Here is a 20,934-nt window from a genome sequence, read left to right as displayed (position 1 = left end):
TACACTCGTATATTGTATTCTTTTATCGCGAAAAGAAAGCAGATCAATGAACTCGCCATCAACTTCAATTAATATGGATCATATGCCATCGACCATCGAATGGGCGTGTGTTTATTTATTGGATATCTGTTTTTGAACCAGTTTATGCAAACGAACATCTTGACTCTTAAATATTCGTATAATAAATTATCTTTAATCATTTTCAATTATAATTTCAAGTATTTTTTTACTCGACTAGTATCGTTGTGTTGTGTCGCATGCAACATTCGTTAATCTCAATCAATTAGCTTCTATAGACAGTCTAATTGCTTGAGCGTCCTCCAAGAAGAACAAAATTATTTAAAAATGATAAATAAACAAAAAAGAATAAAGATGCAGAAAAAGACGAGCCCCATATCAACCTACGGCCGGAGGCACTGGCGGCGCATGGAAGAAGATTTGTCGTAGGTTCCTTTATTCACTTTCTGTTTGACTGCAATATGATCAAGAAAACCCGTTTGGACTTCATATCAATATTAATTAAGATATTTAAGATACACAAGGAATTTATTCTGTCAAAGAGTAATTTTTCTTTTTTATTTGTCATGCCAAAGGATGTTCATAATCAAAACAAAACCATAAAAAAAAAAGATTGAAAATTATGTACATACATATCGTATTTCTTAGCAACATCATTTTTGTTCTCTTTTTTCTTTAACTCTTGATGAACAGCTGATTGGATTAACATATTTATTAATATGTATTTGAATGACTCCATAAGTTGTTTTTATAAATAACGATTTATGTATATTTACCGTTCGTTGTGGCGAATATATTAATATTCATCAATTGAAAGTTTGTTGCTCAGCTCTTTTGTTTAGGACATTGATCTATTTTATTCTATTAGGTCTGGGTGTGATCTGGTTATACATTTGACACCAAAATCAGATAAGTAGCTTAGAGAGGGAGATGTTTTTTTATGATTTATTGAATTAAATTATATTTCTAGGCCACCATTTGTTACTTAAAAAGTGACAACTTTTTGCCGGTATATGGATTTAAAGTAGGTCATTTTATTTTGGGTTTAAAAGAATGTGTGAAATGAAGGTCGTATAACTATTTTTTTACTTAGAACTAGAAGAGAAATTTGATGAAATATATGTTGTCAAATTTAATCCTTAATCGAAAGAAATTGATCTGGAAAGTGGGAAGGTTAAGTTCTCTTCGAAAGTGGATCTGTGCTAAATCGTGATTAATTTATTTTTTAATCAAAAAAAGCTTATTTAAAACTGATTGCTTAAGATTCTTAAAATTGCTCTATTATTCTAATATGAAACCATGAATTCAAAAAATCAACACCTTATTATTCAGTTTCTGATTAAAATGCAATAAAATACATGTTTTTACTATAAAACTAGATTTAAAATTTAATTGTTCTTTATCTTTATGCTAAGAACCTCTAATGATAATGATGATCATAATAACTTTATAATATACATATATTTCGTTTTAATGCATCACATATCAAATAAAGTTCAATAATCTGAGAGAAGTTTAACAAGAATCTCAATTTCTTACTTATAGTAAAACAAAGAGAAAAAAGATGTTCTTCAAGAGAGAAAAGAACCTGATGACAATCTTAGGCAGAAAATATAAGAGCTTCCACCTACTTAAAGAAATTTGTTGTTCTTCTTGTTGTATTTGTATTTAATTTTTATCACTTTTGTTTTGTTCATATCTTTTAAGTTAAAATAAAAAAAAAATGTGTTGTTGTTATATTGCTCAATGTTGGATATGAGAAAGCATTCTTATAGTCGCGTCGGGAAGAGTGCGTATGATGTCTTTAATATAAATACAGGGAACAGGAGAATATTAAGAATCAGTTCTACTTGACGGTTGGAATTGTAAACATATATTATCGTTTGTCTTCGGGATTTTATAATATATTAAATTATAATAAATAGTGGATTTTTTTGTTAATAGTTATTTTGTATTCGCATTGAAGAATATTCAATTTAATTTATTCTGGAAACGTTTTTGTTATTGAAGTGATGGTGGAATTTAATTAATTTTAATTCAAAGGTGATTAAAAAATTCAATTTGTAAAGTTAGTGACTAAATGTTAAGAAAAAAAAACCTATATTTTAATTTTGTTGAATATTTTTAATTATTTGCAATAAAATAAAAGAACTGGCAGAGGAACCTTCTTTTAAATATATTCTTTAAAAAACCATAAAGTGCATACTCGTTGTGAAATTTATTTTTACTAGTTGTTTCTGGAGTACAAATTATAGTATCATCAATACTTTCAAACACTCTCCGTTTTTTTCAAAAAAAAGTTGAAACATCAATAGGATAAGTTTCAATAATTTTTGACAATTTATTTATTTTTGGGCTAAAATTCATAGAAATTTGAAGTTTTTCTAACAAATAAAAATGCCAAATGTATAATAAAATAATCTTATACAAAAAATGTAATTATATTTTTAAATTAAAGTATTCGTAAACCTATGTCACTTAAAAAATTATAAATGAAAAAATAGGGGTTTCAAAATATTTGTAGTCTGTTTTTGAAAATATTTGTTCAAAAATAAATCTCAACGAAGCCTGATTACTTTTTAGAGTTTGCTTGAAGTTTTGGCTTTTTTTATGTTTTAAAATAGGGTGGTGATTAATGCATAGTCATATAAAACCATATTCCATTTATTGCTTTTTACGAAGCTATTTCTTTCTAGTGATTGATTAAACCCTCAAAAGTGTTTGTTTTTGACAAATTGATTTTAACTTTAGTTGGGCAGATTTGACATAAATTATAAAGAGCTGATTTTTTTGTAGTTATTAAACAATTCAAAAGTATCTTGTCGTGAAAATTTGACGCATTGATTTTATATAAATATATAAGTTTTTAGTTATAATTTGCACTTGAGTGAATTATTTCATAATTTAAATGCATTTGATTTTATTGAAGCTCCACATTTGTAAATGAAAAACAGGATGAGGCCAAGTTGTTCTTTAGCATATATTTAAATGTGCGTCTAAAGAAACATTTTTAAAAACTTGTGTGTTATCTCCTTGACAAATATTAAAAAAAACCACAATATGCCTGAATTTCCGAAATTATTAGTTGTGAAAAATTAAAATAAAGAAACAGTTTAATTTCACACAAAAAATTGAATACATAAAAGGAAAACAAAAAACGCTTCAGAAATGTTCCTCAAAGCGTCTACACCTACACCAGAGAAACAAAACAGAAACATTTTTGAACATGACCGCAATGTTTTTAAATTGTTTTTTAAACATTTTTTCTTTAAATGTTTCTTTGTTGTGGAATTTATAAACTTATACTGGATCATTCATTTTTCAAATTCTAGCTTAATGTAAATAAAAAACTAACAGCGATACATTTTTGATGAACTTAAACATTGCGTAGTTATCGCCTTGCTCAGTTTTATAAATGGCAAACATTGAACTAATCTGCCTCATCACAGAAACCGTCGTAATAGGTTCATAGAACGAACGCCAAAAATAGTATCATTCAGGAGTTCATGAAAATAAATATCATAAGCCCGAATGTACAAAAAGTTTGACTGTTTTTTCTACTATCAGTTATTTTGATCGAATTTCAACTTAAAACAAAACAAAAATTAAATTTAGCGAACAAAGATGGAGCGCATATAAATAAAATATTGGTTTTTATGTGAAAGTATTTATATCTTTGAAAACTCAAAAAACGCCTGAAACTGTCCAAGGATTTTCAAAAAACTGTAACGAGAAAGTTAGTTCCTTTTCAGAAGAAGTAAGAACGAAATTAAATAAGTTCGCCACCTTCTAGTTGTTAATTCTGTAGAATTTATTTCATTTATGAGATTTGCATAGTTTAAAGAAGAAAAAAGAATGCATTAGGTCAGGTAGAGCAGCATACCTTTATCAACCTTAAAGAAGATGTTATAAGAATGACTGGCCTTCACATTATGACTAGATGAATAAAAGACACAATCATTTGGAGGCACAAATTCTTTAAAGCTTTGGAACCGAATAACTATTCTGAAGTGGATCAACTTGCAAACCAAGTGTAATAGGACCAACTTTTAAAAATTGCACTTTATAAGAGTGAAATAAGGCTAATTTTCAGCAGTTGATCGCATTGCACTTTCACAAAGTCAAATAAGGCCAAATTATTTTGAGAAATTAGACCAATTTTTTTTAACGGTTAGGTATGTAAGAGGGGTTATCCTGTCCCCCTGCAACCCCACTGATTGAGCACATTTTAGGATTTCAGATAGGGGCCAGGTTGAGTGTGTGCAAAGTTTCTATTAAGTGGAACAAGACCAACTGGCTTTAATACAATTAACAAAAGTGTAATAAGGCCACTTCTTGAATTTTGGACTTATATTTCACTTGGTTTTTCTTCACGGCAACTTCTTGTTGTCATCAGACGTAGTTGTTAATGTGAGACGTTGTCCACGGCTTGTTGCAACTACCTCGAGTCAGCAATGTCATTTCTCAAGACCTTTAAAAGATCATAGATGTAAAATCTCAATCTAGATTTTTAATTATTGTCTTAGTGTATTTTCTTCATTTTCTGCAAAAGATAATATTAATATTTCCCATTTTTACTCAAATCAGCTGATGTGGAACTGCGAAACTAGGATTTTCGTGTGGCAATTCCTTTTTGATTTCTTTCGGGTCTTGTGATGTTTATTTATTAGCATTCGCAGCGTCAGGGACTTGATATGAGGGATTCTGTGATAGTGACACTGTGACACTTCAAATGACAGCTGAGTGTGATAGGTGTCAAATATGAGCGCTACCGACTTTAAACCAAGAAATGAGTCAATCCATAATATTATTCATACAAAAATCAGTCTTTGGTTCCTCAAAAGTCTACTATATTTCTGAACATCTTAGTTGTTCAAAGCTATTTTTAATAGTTTTTATTCGTACAGCATACGTTTTTTTATATCAGCTTCTTGTTAAGGTTATTTTTTAAAAACAGACTTTATAATTAAAAAAACTACATATAACGGTATTTTAAATATACACTACATACATATATACTTAAAAAAACCATTTAATAGCCACTATGTTCTAAGAACTTTTAAAATTTATTCATTGCTCTTGATTAATGTTTTTAGTATTTTCTGCACAAAAAGTATGTTGGTTATTTTTGGAAAAGAAGAACTTTTTAAATTCCATTCCAACTATTGTAACAGTTTAACGACTGTTGGATTCTTACAAAATTTGAAATTATAATTTGTTTAAATAGACTCTATAAATAAACTCCAATTTTAATTTATTCACAATATACTAATTTAAACCTCCTATTCATTTTTTTTTTTTCATTTTTTAAATGATTGTTTTAGAATAAATAAAATTTAATTTCGCTTGAATAAATTTAAACCAAGCATCAAAAAGCCAATTTAGAGGCAAGAAATTTGTTTGAAAACGTCATACAAATTCCGCAAAGTTCTTAACCTTTTTTTCATATTGGTTTCGGTGAAACCACAAAATTGATACTTTTCTGATATGTTCCTAGAGGTTTCATAACGAAAACCAAATCCATTTATGCAAAATGTAATTTCAGGAGCAAAGGGTTAGGGGTTCAAAAAGTTAAATTGTCTATACAAATACAATTTTACCTACCAAGCAACAAAATAAGGATCGAACACTATAACTAAGTTATTTTTGTCCACCAAGTTTGCATCTCAGCTCTTTTGTTTTAAATTGTCGAACACTGTAGCTTATTTATTGTTTTATAATATTTATTATAAGCCTTATTTATTTTTCTTAGAATTTCTCAAATATTATTCTCTAAGACTTCTACTAAAACAGAAATGTCATCTGTTCTAAGAAAATCATCAATAACTTTAGCAATAGAAGATAAACACATCCAAATTGCATATAAACAAATAAGGAAACCGCATTAGATTTATTACAATTTCATTTCGAAATGATTCGAATTTAACGGATTCTTTCTTTGCTACAAACAAAACAAGAAGATTTATATTTGTTGCTTAATTTCATCGAATATCGAAAGAATACTGTACTTGATTGATTTATGTGAGAATAATGTTTTTTTTGTACCCTATTAACACACAGAATGTTTATTTATTTGTTTTAAAATAAACTAAGTATTCGTTTGAGGATGCCTATTAAAAAGGTATTGTACATTTTTATTATGAGAAGTTTTGTTAACTGTAGTTTAACGACAATATAAAAATAGCAAATAAGTAGCAGAATGTGCTTGATTGCTGGTTTTCAATATCATATTGGTTAATTTGGCGGGATTTTAATTTACAGGATATTAAAAGAATTTGAAAATTACGAAAAATGAAAGAAATAAGAAGTCAAAAAAAAAAGGTTGGAAAAAATTGGACACATAAACACGACCTGTTGTTTCTGTCATCTACAATTTTTTTGTTTTTATTCCAACCGTATAAACAAACAATTTTTAATTTAAAGATACAAAATTATCGGCAATTGTCAGCCGATTACTTTAAAAAAAAAGAGGATGGGATTCGACCCACACACACAAGGTTTGAAGGTTTTCGTGTTTTGTTAACAAAGTTGTCAGTTGATTTATTCTAAAAAATTACATATTAATAACAACATTTTGCGTATAGTTGATTTCAAAATCTATTTTTGTTAACGAGATTATTAGTCGAAAATCAATTTTAGAAGCATTTTCTCACTAATTTTTGTAGATTTTAATATTTATGGAAAAATTGATAGTAGGATTTTTATAAAAAATTACTGAAATATTTTCTGTAAGATAAAATTAGTTTGAAGTCAATATTTTTTGAAAAGATATTTGAGTCGAATTTTTACCAACTAGTAATGTTTTGTTAAGGTTTTTATTAGGTTTTTCAAATCGAAAATTTTGACATTTCTCGACGGTTCAAGGTCCCTAGAGTCGAAATAAAAGATTTTTAAAAAGATGTATGTGCGTGCGTGTGTACGTACGTTCGCGACTTTTTTTTGTTGTCCGTAGCTCAAGAACCAGAAGAGATATCGACATAAAATAAATATTGTTATATAAAAAGCAGAAAGATACGGAAAGGGCTATCAAGAAAATTGTGTGGGCGGTTTTTTTACCATAGCAGTTTAAAAAAAAGGTGAACATTTTGGTTAAATCTAAATATCTTACGACCCTAAAACACTAGAGGATTGAATTAAATTTTATATAATATATTGTAACGTGATACCAAACAAGTATATTTTTTGAAAAATAATAAATAAATAAATCAAAAAAATTGAAAAAATGTGTCACTTCGAAAATCGTACTAATACAAAATGATTTCATCTCCAAAACAATTTTTTGCTATGAAAAATAAAGTGACAGTAAATAGACAGTTTTTTTTTAGAAAAACTAAAACCCTAAAAAAAACATTACTTAAGTTGAGTTTCGATTCAAATATCTTTCAAAAATTTGAGATTATGGCATTCAACTAATTTTCACTCATAAGAAATATTGTTTTCACCATTAAGTAAAATTTTTAAGAAAAATCTTAAAAGAAAATTTAACAAGCTTTAAGCTACATTTATCTTTTAAAAATATAGTTGTCAACATGCAGGAAAATTTTGAAGAAAATCTAACTTTACAAAAAAATAAAAACCTAACAAAAAAAACAAAGCTAAAACTTGGTAAAAATTTACTTTCTACTAAAATAGCTTTTAAAAATTTAGAATATTGTCTTTAAACTCTTTTTATTTCACAGAAAATATTGTGTTCGATATTCAGTAGTTTTTTTTTTTAAATCCAACAGTCCGCTTTTTCATACAAAAATTAAATCTAGAAAAAAATAGTACGCAAATTTGGTACAAATTTATGTTCGGTTCTTGATATCTCTCAAATTAATTTCAATTATCCAATTTGTTGCAAAAATTTTCCACTAAAAATCTTTTTAACAAAACTAGATTTTCAAACTTAACTATTTATTTGTATGAAAAATATTGTTGGTAATTTTAAAATTTGTAATTCAAGTAACAACTTTTTTAACCCAACATGAAAACCTACAAACTTTTAAACAAGACAAAAAGAAAGTCGGGATGGGAAGTTATCAGTGTGGTTCGCATTCCAGGCTCTTTTTTTATAAAAAGAACTGTCAATCCGATTGTCCTCAAAATTTTACCAGATATCAAAATCTATATGTTCCGTTACATACAATTTTGGAGATAAAATATTTTTTTTTTCGTAAAATATTCGAGGTTACAATTATGTTTTTTTTTCTGTTTCTTTTTTATAAAAAAAAACGTTAATTGGATTTTTTTCCAAAAATATACTTGTTTTAAATCACGTTTCAATATATAATATAAAATTTAATTCAAATCAATGGCTTTCGTGACATATTTTGGGTTAACCAGCATATTCACCGCGTTTTTTTATTTTGCCATAGTAAAAAATCACCAACTCAATTTTTTTGAGAGCCCTTTCTTCATTTTTCTGCTTTATTATCTTTAAAACAAAATTTATTTGAAGTCGATAGATATCTCAACTGGTTCTTGAGCTATGGACGACGAAAAAAAACTTCCCGAACGTACGAACGTACGTACACTGTCACGCACAGAGATCTCTCTAAAAATCGCATGAAACGTCGAGAAATGCAAAAATGTTCAATACGACAAATCGGACCGATTGCAATAACTATGAGAAGTTAAATATATTATATATATATTTAGAAAATCAATTAACCGCATAAAAGGACAATTTTCACATGATAGAAAATTGACATTTCTCACCTAATTGGATCATATTGGAAGACTTTCCACAGTCAATATCAGAAGATCTTCCACAAGTGTATGTTTAGCTTTAAAATAAAGTTGATTCTTAACAGTTTCCTACAAAATAAAAAACTCTTCAGGGTTAAAATCAAAGCAGTTTTTAGGAATTCTCTACGCAAAAGATCGATTCTGACATGCCGTGCCATGTTGCCTTTAACAAATACCCTCCAAATCCTCGAACTTATTTTCAGTACAAAAACAGTCAGTTAACAAGGCTCATTTTCCAAGAAAAATGTTGCAATGATGACAGTAGCTTACATTTCCCAACAACTGCCACTCTCTCTGGATGCATTGACTCCTCGGATGATACCGTTAGAGTTTTTTGAGCTCCGGTGCACTAAATTAATTCGTTATCTAAGCCTTCGAGATAAAAATAAGTCTCGTCAGAAAAGATCGTTTCTTATAAAAAAAATCGTTTTTCAATTGAAGCTGCTCTGAGGCCCAAACTATGCAGTAACAACAAATTTAATGGCCGGGCATCTTTAATTGCTGAGTCAATTGCACCTTGTAAACGAACAAAATGAGATTTTTGGCGCAAAATTTTCCTTAAGCTTGTGTTTATCACTGTTTCAAAACTTTACGGAAGTTCTAAAGAAAAAATGTGTAGACTACTTTTCCAGAAACTAATTTTTGTAAACAACTTTTTTTTATTCTATAGGAAGTTATTATAATCGGTCAGATTTTTGGAATTACTAATAAAGGATAGTTTAAAAAAAAAAACCATTAACGGTTTTTTATAAGACAAACAAATTAAATAAAAATGTTCGTCACCTCGACTATTTTTCTAACAAGAAAATGATATTAACTCCAAAATTGTATATAGCGAAGAAAAACGTTTTAAACATCTGGCACAATTTTCAGAAAAATCAAATTGACATTTTTTTTTGGACAAATTAAAAACGAAAGCAAAGTATCTACTAAAAACTTTGTAACTTGGGTATAAACAATTTCCCTGACTTAAAAATTACTTCATTTTATTGAAAATATTGTTAAAAATAATATGTAATGATTTAAATAAAATATATTTGACAGTTTTTTTTATTAAATATAAAACATTGGTTAATAAATTGCTACTAAAAATTAGTAACAACTGATTTTCTACTCGAATGTCTCGAAAACAAATTAGATTATTGATTTTAAAATGGTTTGATTCTGCTCATAATTTATATAATTTTTGTGAAAAAACGATTGACAATTTTTACGAAGAACGAAAAGCCTCCAAAAATTCTAAGAACTGACAAAAATTGATTTTAGACTCAGGTACAAAATAAAAAGACTATTGACTTCAACTTATCTTTATCATATATGCAAAAAGTTTTCTTATTAATACTACCAATTGAGAGAAAAATAAAAATCTAAAACCAAGAATTAAACAAAGTAATAAAAATTAGATTTTGAGTGAAATATCTTGAGAATAAAAGAAGATACTGACTTTTAAGTTGTTTCCTGCCATAGATTTGTACATATACAAATTTATTAATTCAACTTCTTGAATACATCTTTACGTAAAAAACAGCTTAAGCTTTAGTTTTGGATTGCAAATCCACCATACTCCAGAATACCCTTAAGTATAGGACGACTTCAATTTGTTTGACTATTTCGTTTGACAAAAATAATTTGTATGGAGGTACTTCCGATTATTTACATCGTTCACATCCAAGGTTACAAATAAATTGCATTCCTTAGAACACAAACTTTACTAGAAGATTACAAATCAAATTTGTTTCATGTTGGTTTCAATTTTCCCCACGTTCTCTCAACATATTTTGAAATTGTCATACTAAAAATTACAAGAAAACTTTCCAATCATAAATGAGTCTTACACAAATCAAACAATATTTATGTCCAAAGCGGGCATTTATTTATCAGAACTTCGTTTTAAAAAACTGCGATCTATGTTTTTAAAGCTCATAATTAATTTTGACTCGAGTTTTACACAATTATTTGAAATGAAGAAATGCAGGCGTTCCAAATATTTAAAAAACTCAGTTTCAGATATAAACCGAGAATTAGTAGATCGAGTTTTAAAACGATTTAAGAACTTTGCGAAGGCCGTTTGTATTATTTTGTAAGCTTTTCTTGTATTTATATTCATTCAATTCAACTCTTTTGCATTTTTTTTTAGTTTCAGGTTTAAGGTCTTTAAACATTCCATAAAATCAACACTTGTTTCAATAATTTAACCCTTGGTTTTCTAAGTGACTTTTAAAAAGGTATAAAGATATTTGATTTTTTATATCGCATCAAAAACTAAACGTGTCGATCTGAACTTATTTTGGAGCAATATCTGTTAAAATTACATCAAATGTCTTGGCCTTGAAACTTGCAATTGACGGACTGCAATTAAGCTTGATACTAAAAACCCAATTAAAATACTTTTTTTTCAAAATCGTTTTTCAAGTTAAGTACTAAACATAACTTCTCAGATTCAAAATACAATATAAAACAACTAAATCAAATACAAAAACAAGAACAACAAAAACTCTCCTCACAAACACCTCTCACAATCCGCGATCAATGATGATCGTTATTAATCCATCAACCTACATCCTTTGAATACTAATTTCCATATATGACACACAAAAGAAGAAAAAGCGCAATATTCTCAGAATCGAAACCATAATGAAGTTATCCTCTTTCTTATGATGACATTGTACCAAGTCCAAGGGGATATTATTTGTATAGGATTTTGTAGGCCTATTGTCAAGAAAGACACGTTTGAGGTTTTTTATAAATTTCATGGGATTACGATACATGTCTATTAAACTTCCACTTCTAGGAAGCAGGAAATGAATTTGTGTATTGACCATGATTACATGCCAAGTTAGTATATCATCCCAAAGCCACATTTTTGTTATGATAACAAAAAATATTCGTAAATCTAGAGGTGTACATATTTATTAGTGATTCACTTGTGAGTCTTTAGTGGGTTGTTGCCCAAGAGTCTTATTAGTATTCCAAACCATGAGCGGTCAAAACCTCGGGTAGAACTCTCTTAGGTTGCTGGCTAACTGGCTGACTGGCGACGAGACGTGACGCTTTTTATGAGTTTTTTTTTTGTGTAATTTGTATTGTTGTTTTCCAGAGTCAATGCATTGGAGAACTTTTGCTGATGAAGTTTCTTCTTCTTTTGTTTTCTAGACTCGAAGATAGACTAATAACGACAGTACGGCAGTGAGCACAACAAAATCGGATTAATCAACACTCTCGGATCGGAAGAAAGAAACAATCAAAAGAACGACGCCGATACCAAAATTGTGGGCCAACACTAGTTAACCCACTGAAACCGAAACTATGACTTTCCTTAGCGGGGCAGTGTGTCTGCTTCTGGTGAGTTAAATTTATACATTGCTTTCCTTTTGACACCAAATTTACTTTCTTCTTTTTCGTTTCTGATTTTTGTCGATTATAGCTGACAACCCTTGCTAATTCTTCAACACTTCGTCATGAACCTGAAGGTAGAGAACCAGCTTTTGTGAGATCTGCTGTCGAAAGTGTACCCCAAAATGAACCCGAAAACCATTCGGGAAGGTATTCTTTGCGACCTACTTTTGGAGAGATTTTCTTGCCACTTAGGAGCGCTGTGGAAAGTGTTCCAACAATTCGATCAGATGACACTTTTCTGGGAAAATCTTTCGTCCGTGCATCTGTTGAATCAGCTCCTGAATTCGATGCCACCCTCGAGGACCTGATCGAAGAAGATGAAGAAGAACTTGCTGAGCAAGCAACCCCCGTTAAGCCTGAGAAACTGAAGGCAGCCACAGTAGACGATGATGTAGAACCTCTTCCCGTCTTTCCAGCAGGTGATGAATATGCAGCTTATGTTGAACCTAGTTATGAAAACGATCTAGGGCCTGAGCCATATCGCAGTGGATCACCTTATCAACAACTTGTGACAGCAGAAGAGTTGCAATTCCAGCGAGAAGATGAGGCACGCTTTGAACAACTGAGAAGGGCACCCGCAACCAACACCAACAAGAAGAATTTAAACCGGTCACCACAAGTTCTGTGCTACTTTACTAACTGGGCTTTCTACAGACAAGGTGATGGCAAATTTGTGCCCGAAAACGTTGATGGATCCTTGTGTACAGCTGTAATTTATTCCTTTGCCTCATTGGACCCTGATCTCTTGACAATCAAGGAGTTCGATCCATGGGTAGATGTTGAGAATGGCTACTACAAGCGAGTCACTTCAATCAATGTACCAGTTTTGATAGCTCTTGGTGGGTGGACCGACTCAACCGGAGACAAGTATTCCCGTCTTGCAGCTGACGAGATCAAACGCAATGTATTCGCATCGAGTGTGGCAGGTTTCCTTCAGCGACATGGCTTCAAAGGTCTCCATCTGGACTGGAATTATCCCAAGTGCTGGCAGAGTGACTGCAAGAGTGGACCAGCAAGCGATAAGCCTAATTTCACCAAACTCGTTAAAGCTCTAAGAACCGAATTCAATCGTGTGGACAATACCCTACAATTGGGAGTAGCTATTTCGGGATATCAAGAAATCATCGCTGAAGCCTACGATCTCGCAGAACTCTCGAAACATGCCAACTATTTAACAGTCATGTCTTATGACTACCATGGAGCCTGGGAACAGCAAACGGGACATGTGAGCCCTCTATATGGCCGCAAAGGTGACAAGTACCCGCAATACAATACTGACTACGCTATGCAATTGCTTGTGAGAAATGGTGCAGCTCCTGAGAAACTCATAATGGGTATTCCTTTCTATGGGCAGACCTTTACTTTGGAGGAATCCAGCAATCGACTTGTGGGAGAAGGAGCTCCATCGTCGGGTCCTGGTGAACCAGGTGAACTTACAAAACAACCTGGAATGTTGGCTTACTACGAAATCTGTCAAAGGATTCGCAAAAATAAATGGCAAGTTGGACGGGATTCGGAGAGGAAGTCTGGCCCCTATGCAATGCTCCGTAATCAGTGGGTTGGCTATGAAGATACTTCATCGGTGGAAGCTAAGGCGCGATATGCAGCAAATGCTGGCTTTGGTGGTGTTGCTGCTTGGACTATTGATTTAGATGATTTCCAGAATAGATGTTGCTCTGAAGCTTTCCCACTTCTGAAGGCTATCAACCGAGCTTTGGGTCGATTAGGAAGTGCTCCACCATCTACTGGCAGTAACTGTGTTCGTCCACCACAACCTGTGACACCTGTTCCCCCAGTTATGACAACAGCCAGTTCTGATGGAGGTTCTGGAAATGTCGGAAGTTACGATTCCACCACTTCATGGCCTTCATGGGAAGCTTCAACATCAACAACATCAGCGCCGGCTCATGTTCATCCTACAACAAGTTCAACAACAACGACAACTACAACAACTCGAAGACCATCCACTACTAGACGCACTACCACTTACAGCCCAGCAATGGCCGATGCCACAACGATTCCATCACCAGCTGTGATCCAACCCGTTATGGTTACATCCAACTGCGTAGCTGGACAGTTCCTTCCACACCCAAACAATTGTAACGCCTACTTCCACTGTGTGGCTGATGGTGAAATGACTCAGCAGTTTTGTGCCGGTGGTCTTCACTGGAATCGTGAGAACAGCTATTGTGATTGGCCAGCAACAGCTAATTGTAAGTCAGTTCCACACACAACAAAGGGTCCAATTCAGACTCTAAACAGCAAGCCCCAGACCACTCACCGCAGAACGACAGCTCTGCCAATTCAAGCTGATTATCCAACAACACCAAGGCCAGCAATGCCGTCTAGAGCATCTAGACGTCCCACACAACCACCAACAACATCAAAGCCATCAAGGCGTCCAATTCAGTCAGATTACCAAACGACAGCCAAACCTGTGGTAGCAGCGGTTAAGCCATCGAAGCCCCCTACAGCTCCACGTCCAAAGCGACCCAAGAAGTGTATGGCCGGCCAATACTGGCCACATAGAAACTGTGGACAATACTACGTGTGTGTCAATGAGGTGCTCATTCCAAACAATTGTGGAAATGATCTCCAATGGAATCATGAAAAGAAAATCTGTGACTGGCCAAGTAACGTCAAGTGTGTCTCCACAAAGAAATATCTGCGACTCATCAACTCCAAGGCCTCCGAAAGTGACCCCTGTGAGGGAAAGAACTTCGTTCCATATCCAGGTGATTGTGGAAAATACCTGCGCTGTAACTGGGACCGTTTGGAGGCAGCCGAATGTGGGCCAGGTCTGCATTGGAATCCTAATCTGGACATTTGTGATTGGCCAGCGAACGCCAACTGTGTTCAGGGAGAAATAGGATTGGACGAAGGAAACAATGTAATTGACAATGGTGAAAACGGTCTGGAGCCTTTGGATCCACTCGATCCAAGCCCACCTTCCACCACTACTGCTCGGCCAGTCACAACACCAAGGCCAACTTATCCCACCGATAGGCCTCAAGTTCAACCTCTCGACGGTTACTACAAGGTTGTCTGTTACTTCACTAACTGGGCTTGGTACCGTAAGGGACTTGGTCGCTACACTCCCGATGACATTAACACAGACCTCTGCACTCACATTGTTTATGGCTTCGCAGTTCTTGACTACTCAGAACTGACCATAAGAACCCATGACTCTTGGGCAGATCTGGATAATAAGTTCTACACACGGGTGTCTGATCTCAAGTCAAAGGGTGTCAAGGTCAGTTTGGCTTTGGGTGGTTGGAATGATTCCCAAGGTGACAAATACAGTCGCTTGGTAAGGAATCCATCGGCCCGGGCTAAGTTTGTTAAGCAAGCTGTTGACTTCTTGGAAAGATACGGTTTCGAAGGTCTTGACTTGGACTGGGAGTACCCAGTTTGCTGGCAGACTGAATGTAGCAAGGGAATCGCTGATGAAAAGGAAGCTTTTACTGCTTGGGTAAGGGAACTCTCGGATGCCTTCAAGCCAAAAGGACTTCTTCTATCAACAGCAGTTTCACCTAGTAAGAAGATCATCGATGCTGGTTATGACGTCGCTGACTTGGCACGTTACTTCGATTGGATTGCTGTAATGACCTACGATTTCCACGGTCAATGGGATAAGAAGACTGGACATGTTGCTCCACTCTACTATCACCCGGAAGACGATTATGATTACTTTAATGCCGTAAGTAAAAAGAAGCTAGCCAAAGACTTTTTGTTCTAAGAAATTAATTATATTCCAGAACTTCTCCCTGAACTACTGGATCGAAAAAGGTGCTCCATCGAGAAAGATTGTCATGGGAATGCCACTCTATGGTCAATCTTTCACTTTGGCTGATCCCAAGGATAATGGACTAAATGCAAAGGCACCAGGACCAGGTCTAGCTGGAGAATTTACCAGAGCTGCAGGTTTCTTAGCCTACTATGAGGTTTGTACCTTCTGTAACTTGTGAAATTTTTTTTTTTTTAACCTTTTAATCTCAGATCTGTGATCGAGTGAAAAATCAAGGCTGGGAAGTTGTTCAAGACGAAAAGGGTCGCATGGGACCATATGCTCGCAAGGGTAACCAATGGGTGTCATTCGATGACCCGGCAATGATCCGTAAGAAGTCCCAGCTAGTTCGGGCTTTGAATCTTGGAGGAGGAATGGTCTGGGCTTTGGATTTGGATGATTTCAAGAACCGTTGTGGTGATGGAGTTCATCCTCTGCTGACACAAATTCATGATGTTCTCAAGACTTCACCAAGTGGTTATGAACCAACACGTAAGTATTGCGAAATGTCACTTTGTCCTCGATCTTTCCAACCAAATTGTGTTCCTTTTAGCTGGATTGATAAACTTAGATGAACCAGAAGTGCCTGCAGAACCTGCACAACCTGTTGAACACAACGAAGGAGGAAAGCCTCCATCAAACATGGAAACAATCGAAGAAATTCAATCGAATGAAGAAGTTCCAGCAAATATCGAAACCATTGATAACGTCGATAATGAACTTCCTTACGATCCTAACAGCGAGGTCGATCAAGGCGAAGAAGAAGGTTCCTATGAGATTTCATCCGACTCTGACATGGACTTTAAGGTTGTTTGTTACTTCACCAACTGGGCCTGGTACCGCCAAGGCGGTGGTAAATTCGTTCCCGAGGATATCGATGCTGAGCTATGTACGCACATTGTTTATGGCTTTGCTGTCTTGAACCGGGAAACTCTGACCATTCAACCACACGACTCTTGGGCCGACATGGACAATAAGTTCTACGAACGGGTGACAACTTTCAAGGCCAAGAAGGTTAAGGTAACAGTTGCAATTGGAGGTTGGAATGATTCGGCTGGAGATAAGTATGCTCGCTTGGTCAAGGACGCCAGAGCAAGAGCTAGATTCATCAAACACGTTGTGGAATTCATCGAGAAGTATAACTTTGATGGTTTAGACTTGGACTGGGAATATCCAGTGTGCTGGCAGGTGGATTGTAACAAGGGTTCAATGGATGAGAAAGAAGGTTTCGCAGCACTGGTTCGTGAAATCTCTGAGGAATTCAAGCCACGGGGACTTCTTTTGTCATCAGCTGTATCTCCCAACAAGAAGGTCATCGATGCTGGATACGATGTGCCAGTGCTTTCGAAATACTTCGACTGGATTGCTGTTATGACTTACGATTTCCATGGGCAATGGGACAAGAAGACTGGTCATGTAGCTCCTATGTATGGTCATCCCGATGATGATCCAACATTTAATGCAAACTTCTCGATCAGCTATTGGATAAATCAAGGAGCCGATCGCAGAAAGATCATCATGGGTATGCCAATGTATGGACAATCATTCTCATTGGCTCAAGCCAATGGTCATGATTTGAACGCCCCAACTTATGGTGGTGGAGAAGCTGGAGAAGCCACTCGGGCTCGAGGATTCCTTTCGTACTATGAAATTTGCAACAACATTCGAAACAAGAATTGGCATGTAGTGAGAGATCCTCGTGGACGCATGGGTCCTTATGCATATCTTCGGGATCAATGGGTATCATTCGATGATGTACCAATGATTCGGCACAAGAGTGAGTATGTAAAGGCTATGGGTCTTGGAGGTGCTATGATCTGGGCTCTGGATTTGGATGACTTTAAGAACAAATGTGACTGTGAGTCGTATCCGCTGTTGAAGACAATTAATAGAGTTTTGAGGAAGTACCCAGGACCTCAGCCACAGTGCAAGCTTGAGGATAAGTCAGAAAGTAAGTTTGTATTTTATAAAGAAGTCTCCTTCTAACCTCAAATCTTTTTTTAGTTGCAAACCTTAGTTCAGATACAGATCGCTATGTGGCTCCATCAGTGGAAGTCACAACCAAACAGACTCCAGTGATTGTTCGAGAGACATCTTTGAAACCTGTGGTCTACACTGAACCCGAAGAACTGGAAGAGTCAGCAGAGGAACAAGAAAACTTTGAGAACTCCGAATCAGAGGATATGAGCTGCCATGGACGAAACTTTGTGGCACACAAGAGGGATTGTAACAAATACTACGTTTGTCAATTTGGAGGACTAATTGAACAAAGGTTTGCTGACTTAAAGTCTCCTCCTCATCCATGACTTACTCAAGTTCCTATTTGTTTTTCTAAATTTCAGATGTCCTGATGGTCTTCATTGGAATGAAAACTATTGCGATTGGCCACAAAATTCTCAATGTAGTGTAACTGATTCCAGAACTACAACAACCGTGAGACCTAAACCTGTAACCAAGCCTACGAAGAAGCCAGTTCTAGCAACAACAAAGAAACCAACTTCTACACCAACAAAGAAACCCGATAAGAAACGTCCTCCTATAAAGCCCTCTGCCGATGAGCAATATAAGGTGGTTTGCTACTTCACTAACTGGGCGTGGTACAGACCAGGCGAGGGCAAGTTTGTTCCCGAGGATATTGACGAAAACCTCTGTACGCACATTGTCTATGGATTTGCAGTTCTGAACAGAGACAGTCTTACCATCAAAACTCATGATTCCTGGGCTGATGTCGATAACAAGTTCTACGAAAGGGTAGTGGCCTACAAGGAAAAGGGCATTCGTGTGACTGTGGCCATTGGTGGATGGAATGATTCTCTAGGAAACAAATACTCCCGATTGGTGCTAGATCCTCAGGCCAGAGCTAGGTTTATAAAGAGTGTTCTTGACTTTGTGGATAAATACGGTTTTGAAGGTCTTGACTTGGATTGGGAATATCCAGTGTGCTGGCAGGTTGACTGTGATAAGGGATCTCCCGAGGAAAAGGCTGGATTTGCAGCTTTGGTTCGCGAGCTTTCGGAGGAATTTAAGCCTCGAGGACTACTTCTGTCTTCGGCAGTGTCCCCAAGTAAGAAGGTCATTGATGCTGGTTATGATGTCCCAACACTGGCACGCTACTTTGATTGGATAGCTGTAATGACATATGACTTCCATGGACATTGGGACAAGAAAACCGGACATGTTGCTCCTTTGTACTACGTGGAAGGTGATTCCTATGACTACTTCAATGCTAACTTCAGTATGAACTACTGGATCGAAAAGGGAACACCACCAAAGAAACTTGTCATGGGAATGCCACTTTATGGACAATCATTCTCCCTGGCCGATTCTTCATCACGAGGCTTGAACGAGAAGACCTATGGACCTGGAGAAGCAGGCAAATTTACACGTGCCGGTGGATTCTTGGCTTACTATGAAATCTGTGAGAATGTCAACAGCGGTGGATGGACTGTGGTTCGAGATGATGAAGGTCGTATCGGACCCTACGCCTATCGTGGCAATCAATGGGTTTCGTATGATGATGTTGCTGAGATTCGAAGAAAATCACAATTTGTCAAAGATTTGGGTCTTGGTGGTGGAATGGTTTGGGCATTGGATTTGGATGATTTCCGTGGACGATGCGGTTGTGGTAAACATCCATTGTTGAGAACAATGAACCAAGAGCTGAGAGGTATACCAGGACAAAGAGCTAACGATTGTACATGATGAGAATTATTCTAAGAAAGTCTACAAAAACAAAATCTATGGTGTTGGATGCGAATTGGGGATGGAATCTGTTTTTGAGATTTCATATTTATATAGATATTTTAGAAAACACACAAAGAACGATTGAGTCTTTGGAGTTAAGAGGTTTGAAAAGGCCTATCCATAACAGTGTATTTACCTTAATATACTGTTATTACTCAAAATTCTTATCTAAGTACATGATCTATTATGTAAGCATATAATTTATAACGGTAAACGAATAAAATCAAACTTAAATAAAACAAAAAACTAATTTAAAAAAACAAAAATCTGTCCTTTTCTTAATACTTAATGTTTTTGGGACATTTCATAAAATAAGGATATATGTATGTACTTGACTTACCTCCATGATTGTGTTGCGATTAAGTCTGGTATGGAACTGGGCCTAACACAAGATGCAAACTAAGTTGATTGATGAGATTCTTTTCTCTCTATTGGCTCCAACAGAGTCATGATCTTCCTCTTCTACGTCGTATTTGGGAATTTGATGAGTCTCCGGGCTGACACACCTCCGATGTCACCAATATTCAAACATTCTTCATATAACTTTTTTATCGAGAGCTATAAAGCACCTTTTTCTCAAATCTATGTTTCAGTATTGGAAGGATCGTGTTCTTGTACAGCAGCAGTTTAGAAGCTATGGTTAAATTTCTGGTTTTAAGAGCTTTGTAAAAGTCTGTTGGATTTGAATAGCTCCCTGATTATTTCTTTACCTTATTACTGACCGCTTCTATTGACTCGTGCTATTTCTTCTATATATTCGACTCCACAATGTACTTTCTTTTCTTTCACTATGCAGTCATTAATAGCTTTAGCCTTCGGGGCTTTAGGCTTTGCGTTCTTGAGGATAGAAGAGAAGAAAGGTTCCACCGTAAAACGGAATTACTTTGCCCCCTTGTTTGTTACTTAATTCACGCTCAGACATGTTCCATTCTATGAATGGAAACTACCTCTCTTTACACACACATATATCAGCATCTGTCACGTGTTGCAAATGTTCTTTTACAAGTCATTCTTTAAGAGCCGTCCAGTCCAATTGTAAAGTGTGGCCAGAAAATTTGTGTGTTTGTTTAAGCGGTAAATTTGGTGTGTACATACAGAAGTATATTTTGCTGAACTTTTATGAGGTAAGCACAAATAATATAGTTAAATTACTGATTTATTATTACACGGGCATGAAACATATTTGTTCCTATTATAAATGCGTATAACAAGAGGCTGGGATGCGACGCAACTCGATAACTTTCTGTTTATACCCGGTA

At 34.9% G+C, this 20,934-nt stretch overlaps 1 protein-coding gene across 1 annotated transcript; it reads left to right on the top strand.

Annotated features, from left to right (window-relative positions):
• Positions 1-1,884: 1,884 nt before the first annotated feature.
• LOC129939344 (probable chitinase 10) lies at positions 1,885-19,941 on the top strand. Its single transcript, XM_056047320.1, has 8 exons — positions 1,885-2,061; positions 11,902-12,090; positions 12,173-15,844; positions 15,903-16,088; positions 16,144-16,423; positions 16,485-17,882; positions 17,936-18,203; positions 18,274-19,941. Exons 2-8 carry the CDS (start codon positions 12,055-12,057, stop codon positions 19,631-19,633), a joined length of 7,200 nt encoding a protein of 2,399 aa, XP_055903295.1. The 5' UTR covers positions 1,885-2,061; positions 11,902-12,054; the 3' UTR covers positions 19,634-19,941.
• Positions 19,942-20,934: the final 993 nt, after the last annotated feature.

Source organism: Eupeodes corollae, chromosome 1, assembly GCF_945859685.1.
Source record: "Eupeodes corollae chromosome 1, idEupCoro1.1, whole genome shotgun sequence".
NCBI lineage: Eukaryota > Metazoa > Arthropoda > Insecta > Diptera > Syrphidae > Eupeodes > Eupeodes corollae.
This window is presented reverse-complemented; position numbering and strand designations above follow the sequence as displayed.

Coding starts and splice junctions, on each gene's coding strand:
- LOC129939344 (XM_056047320.1), top strand. CDS start 12,055: ATGACTTTCCTTAGCGGGGCAGTGTGTCTGCTTCTG. Junction 16,424..16,484: donor AAGTGGTTATGAACCAACAC/GTAAGTATTGCG, acceptor TGTTCCTTTTAG/CTGGATTGATAAACTTAGAT. Junction 17,883..17,935: donor GCTTGAGGATAAGTCAGAAA/GTAAGTTTGTAT, acceptor ATCTTTTTTTAG/TTGCAAACCTTAGTTCAGAT.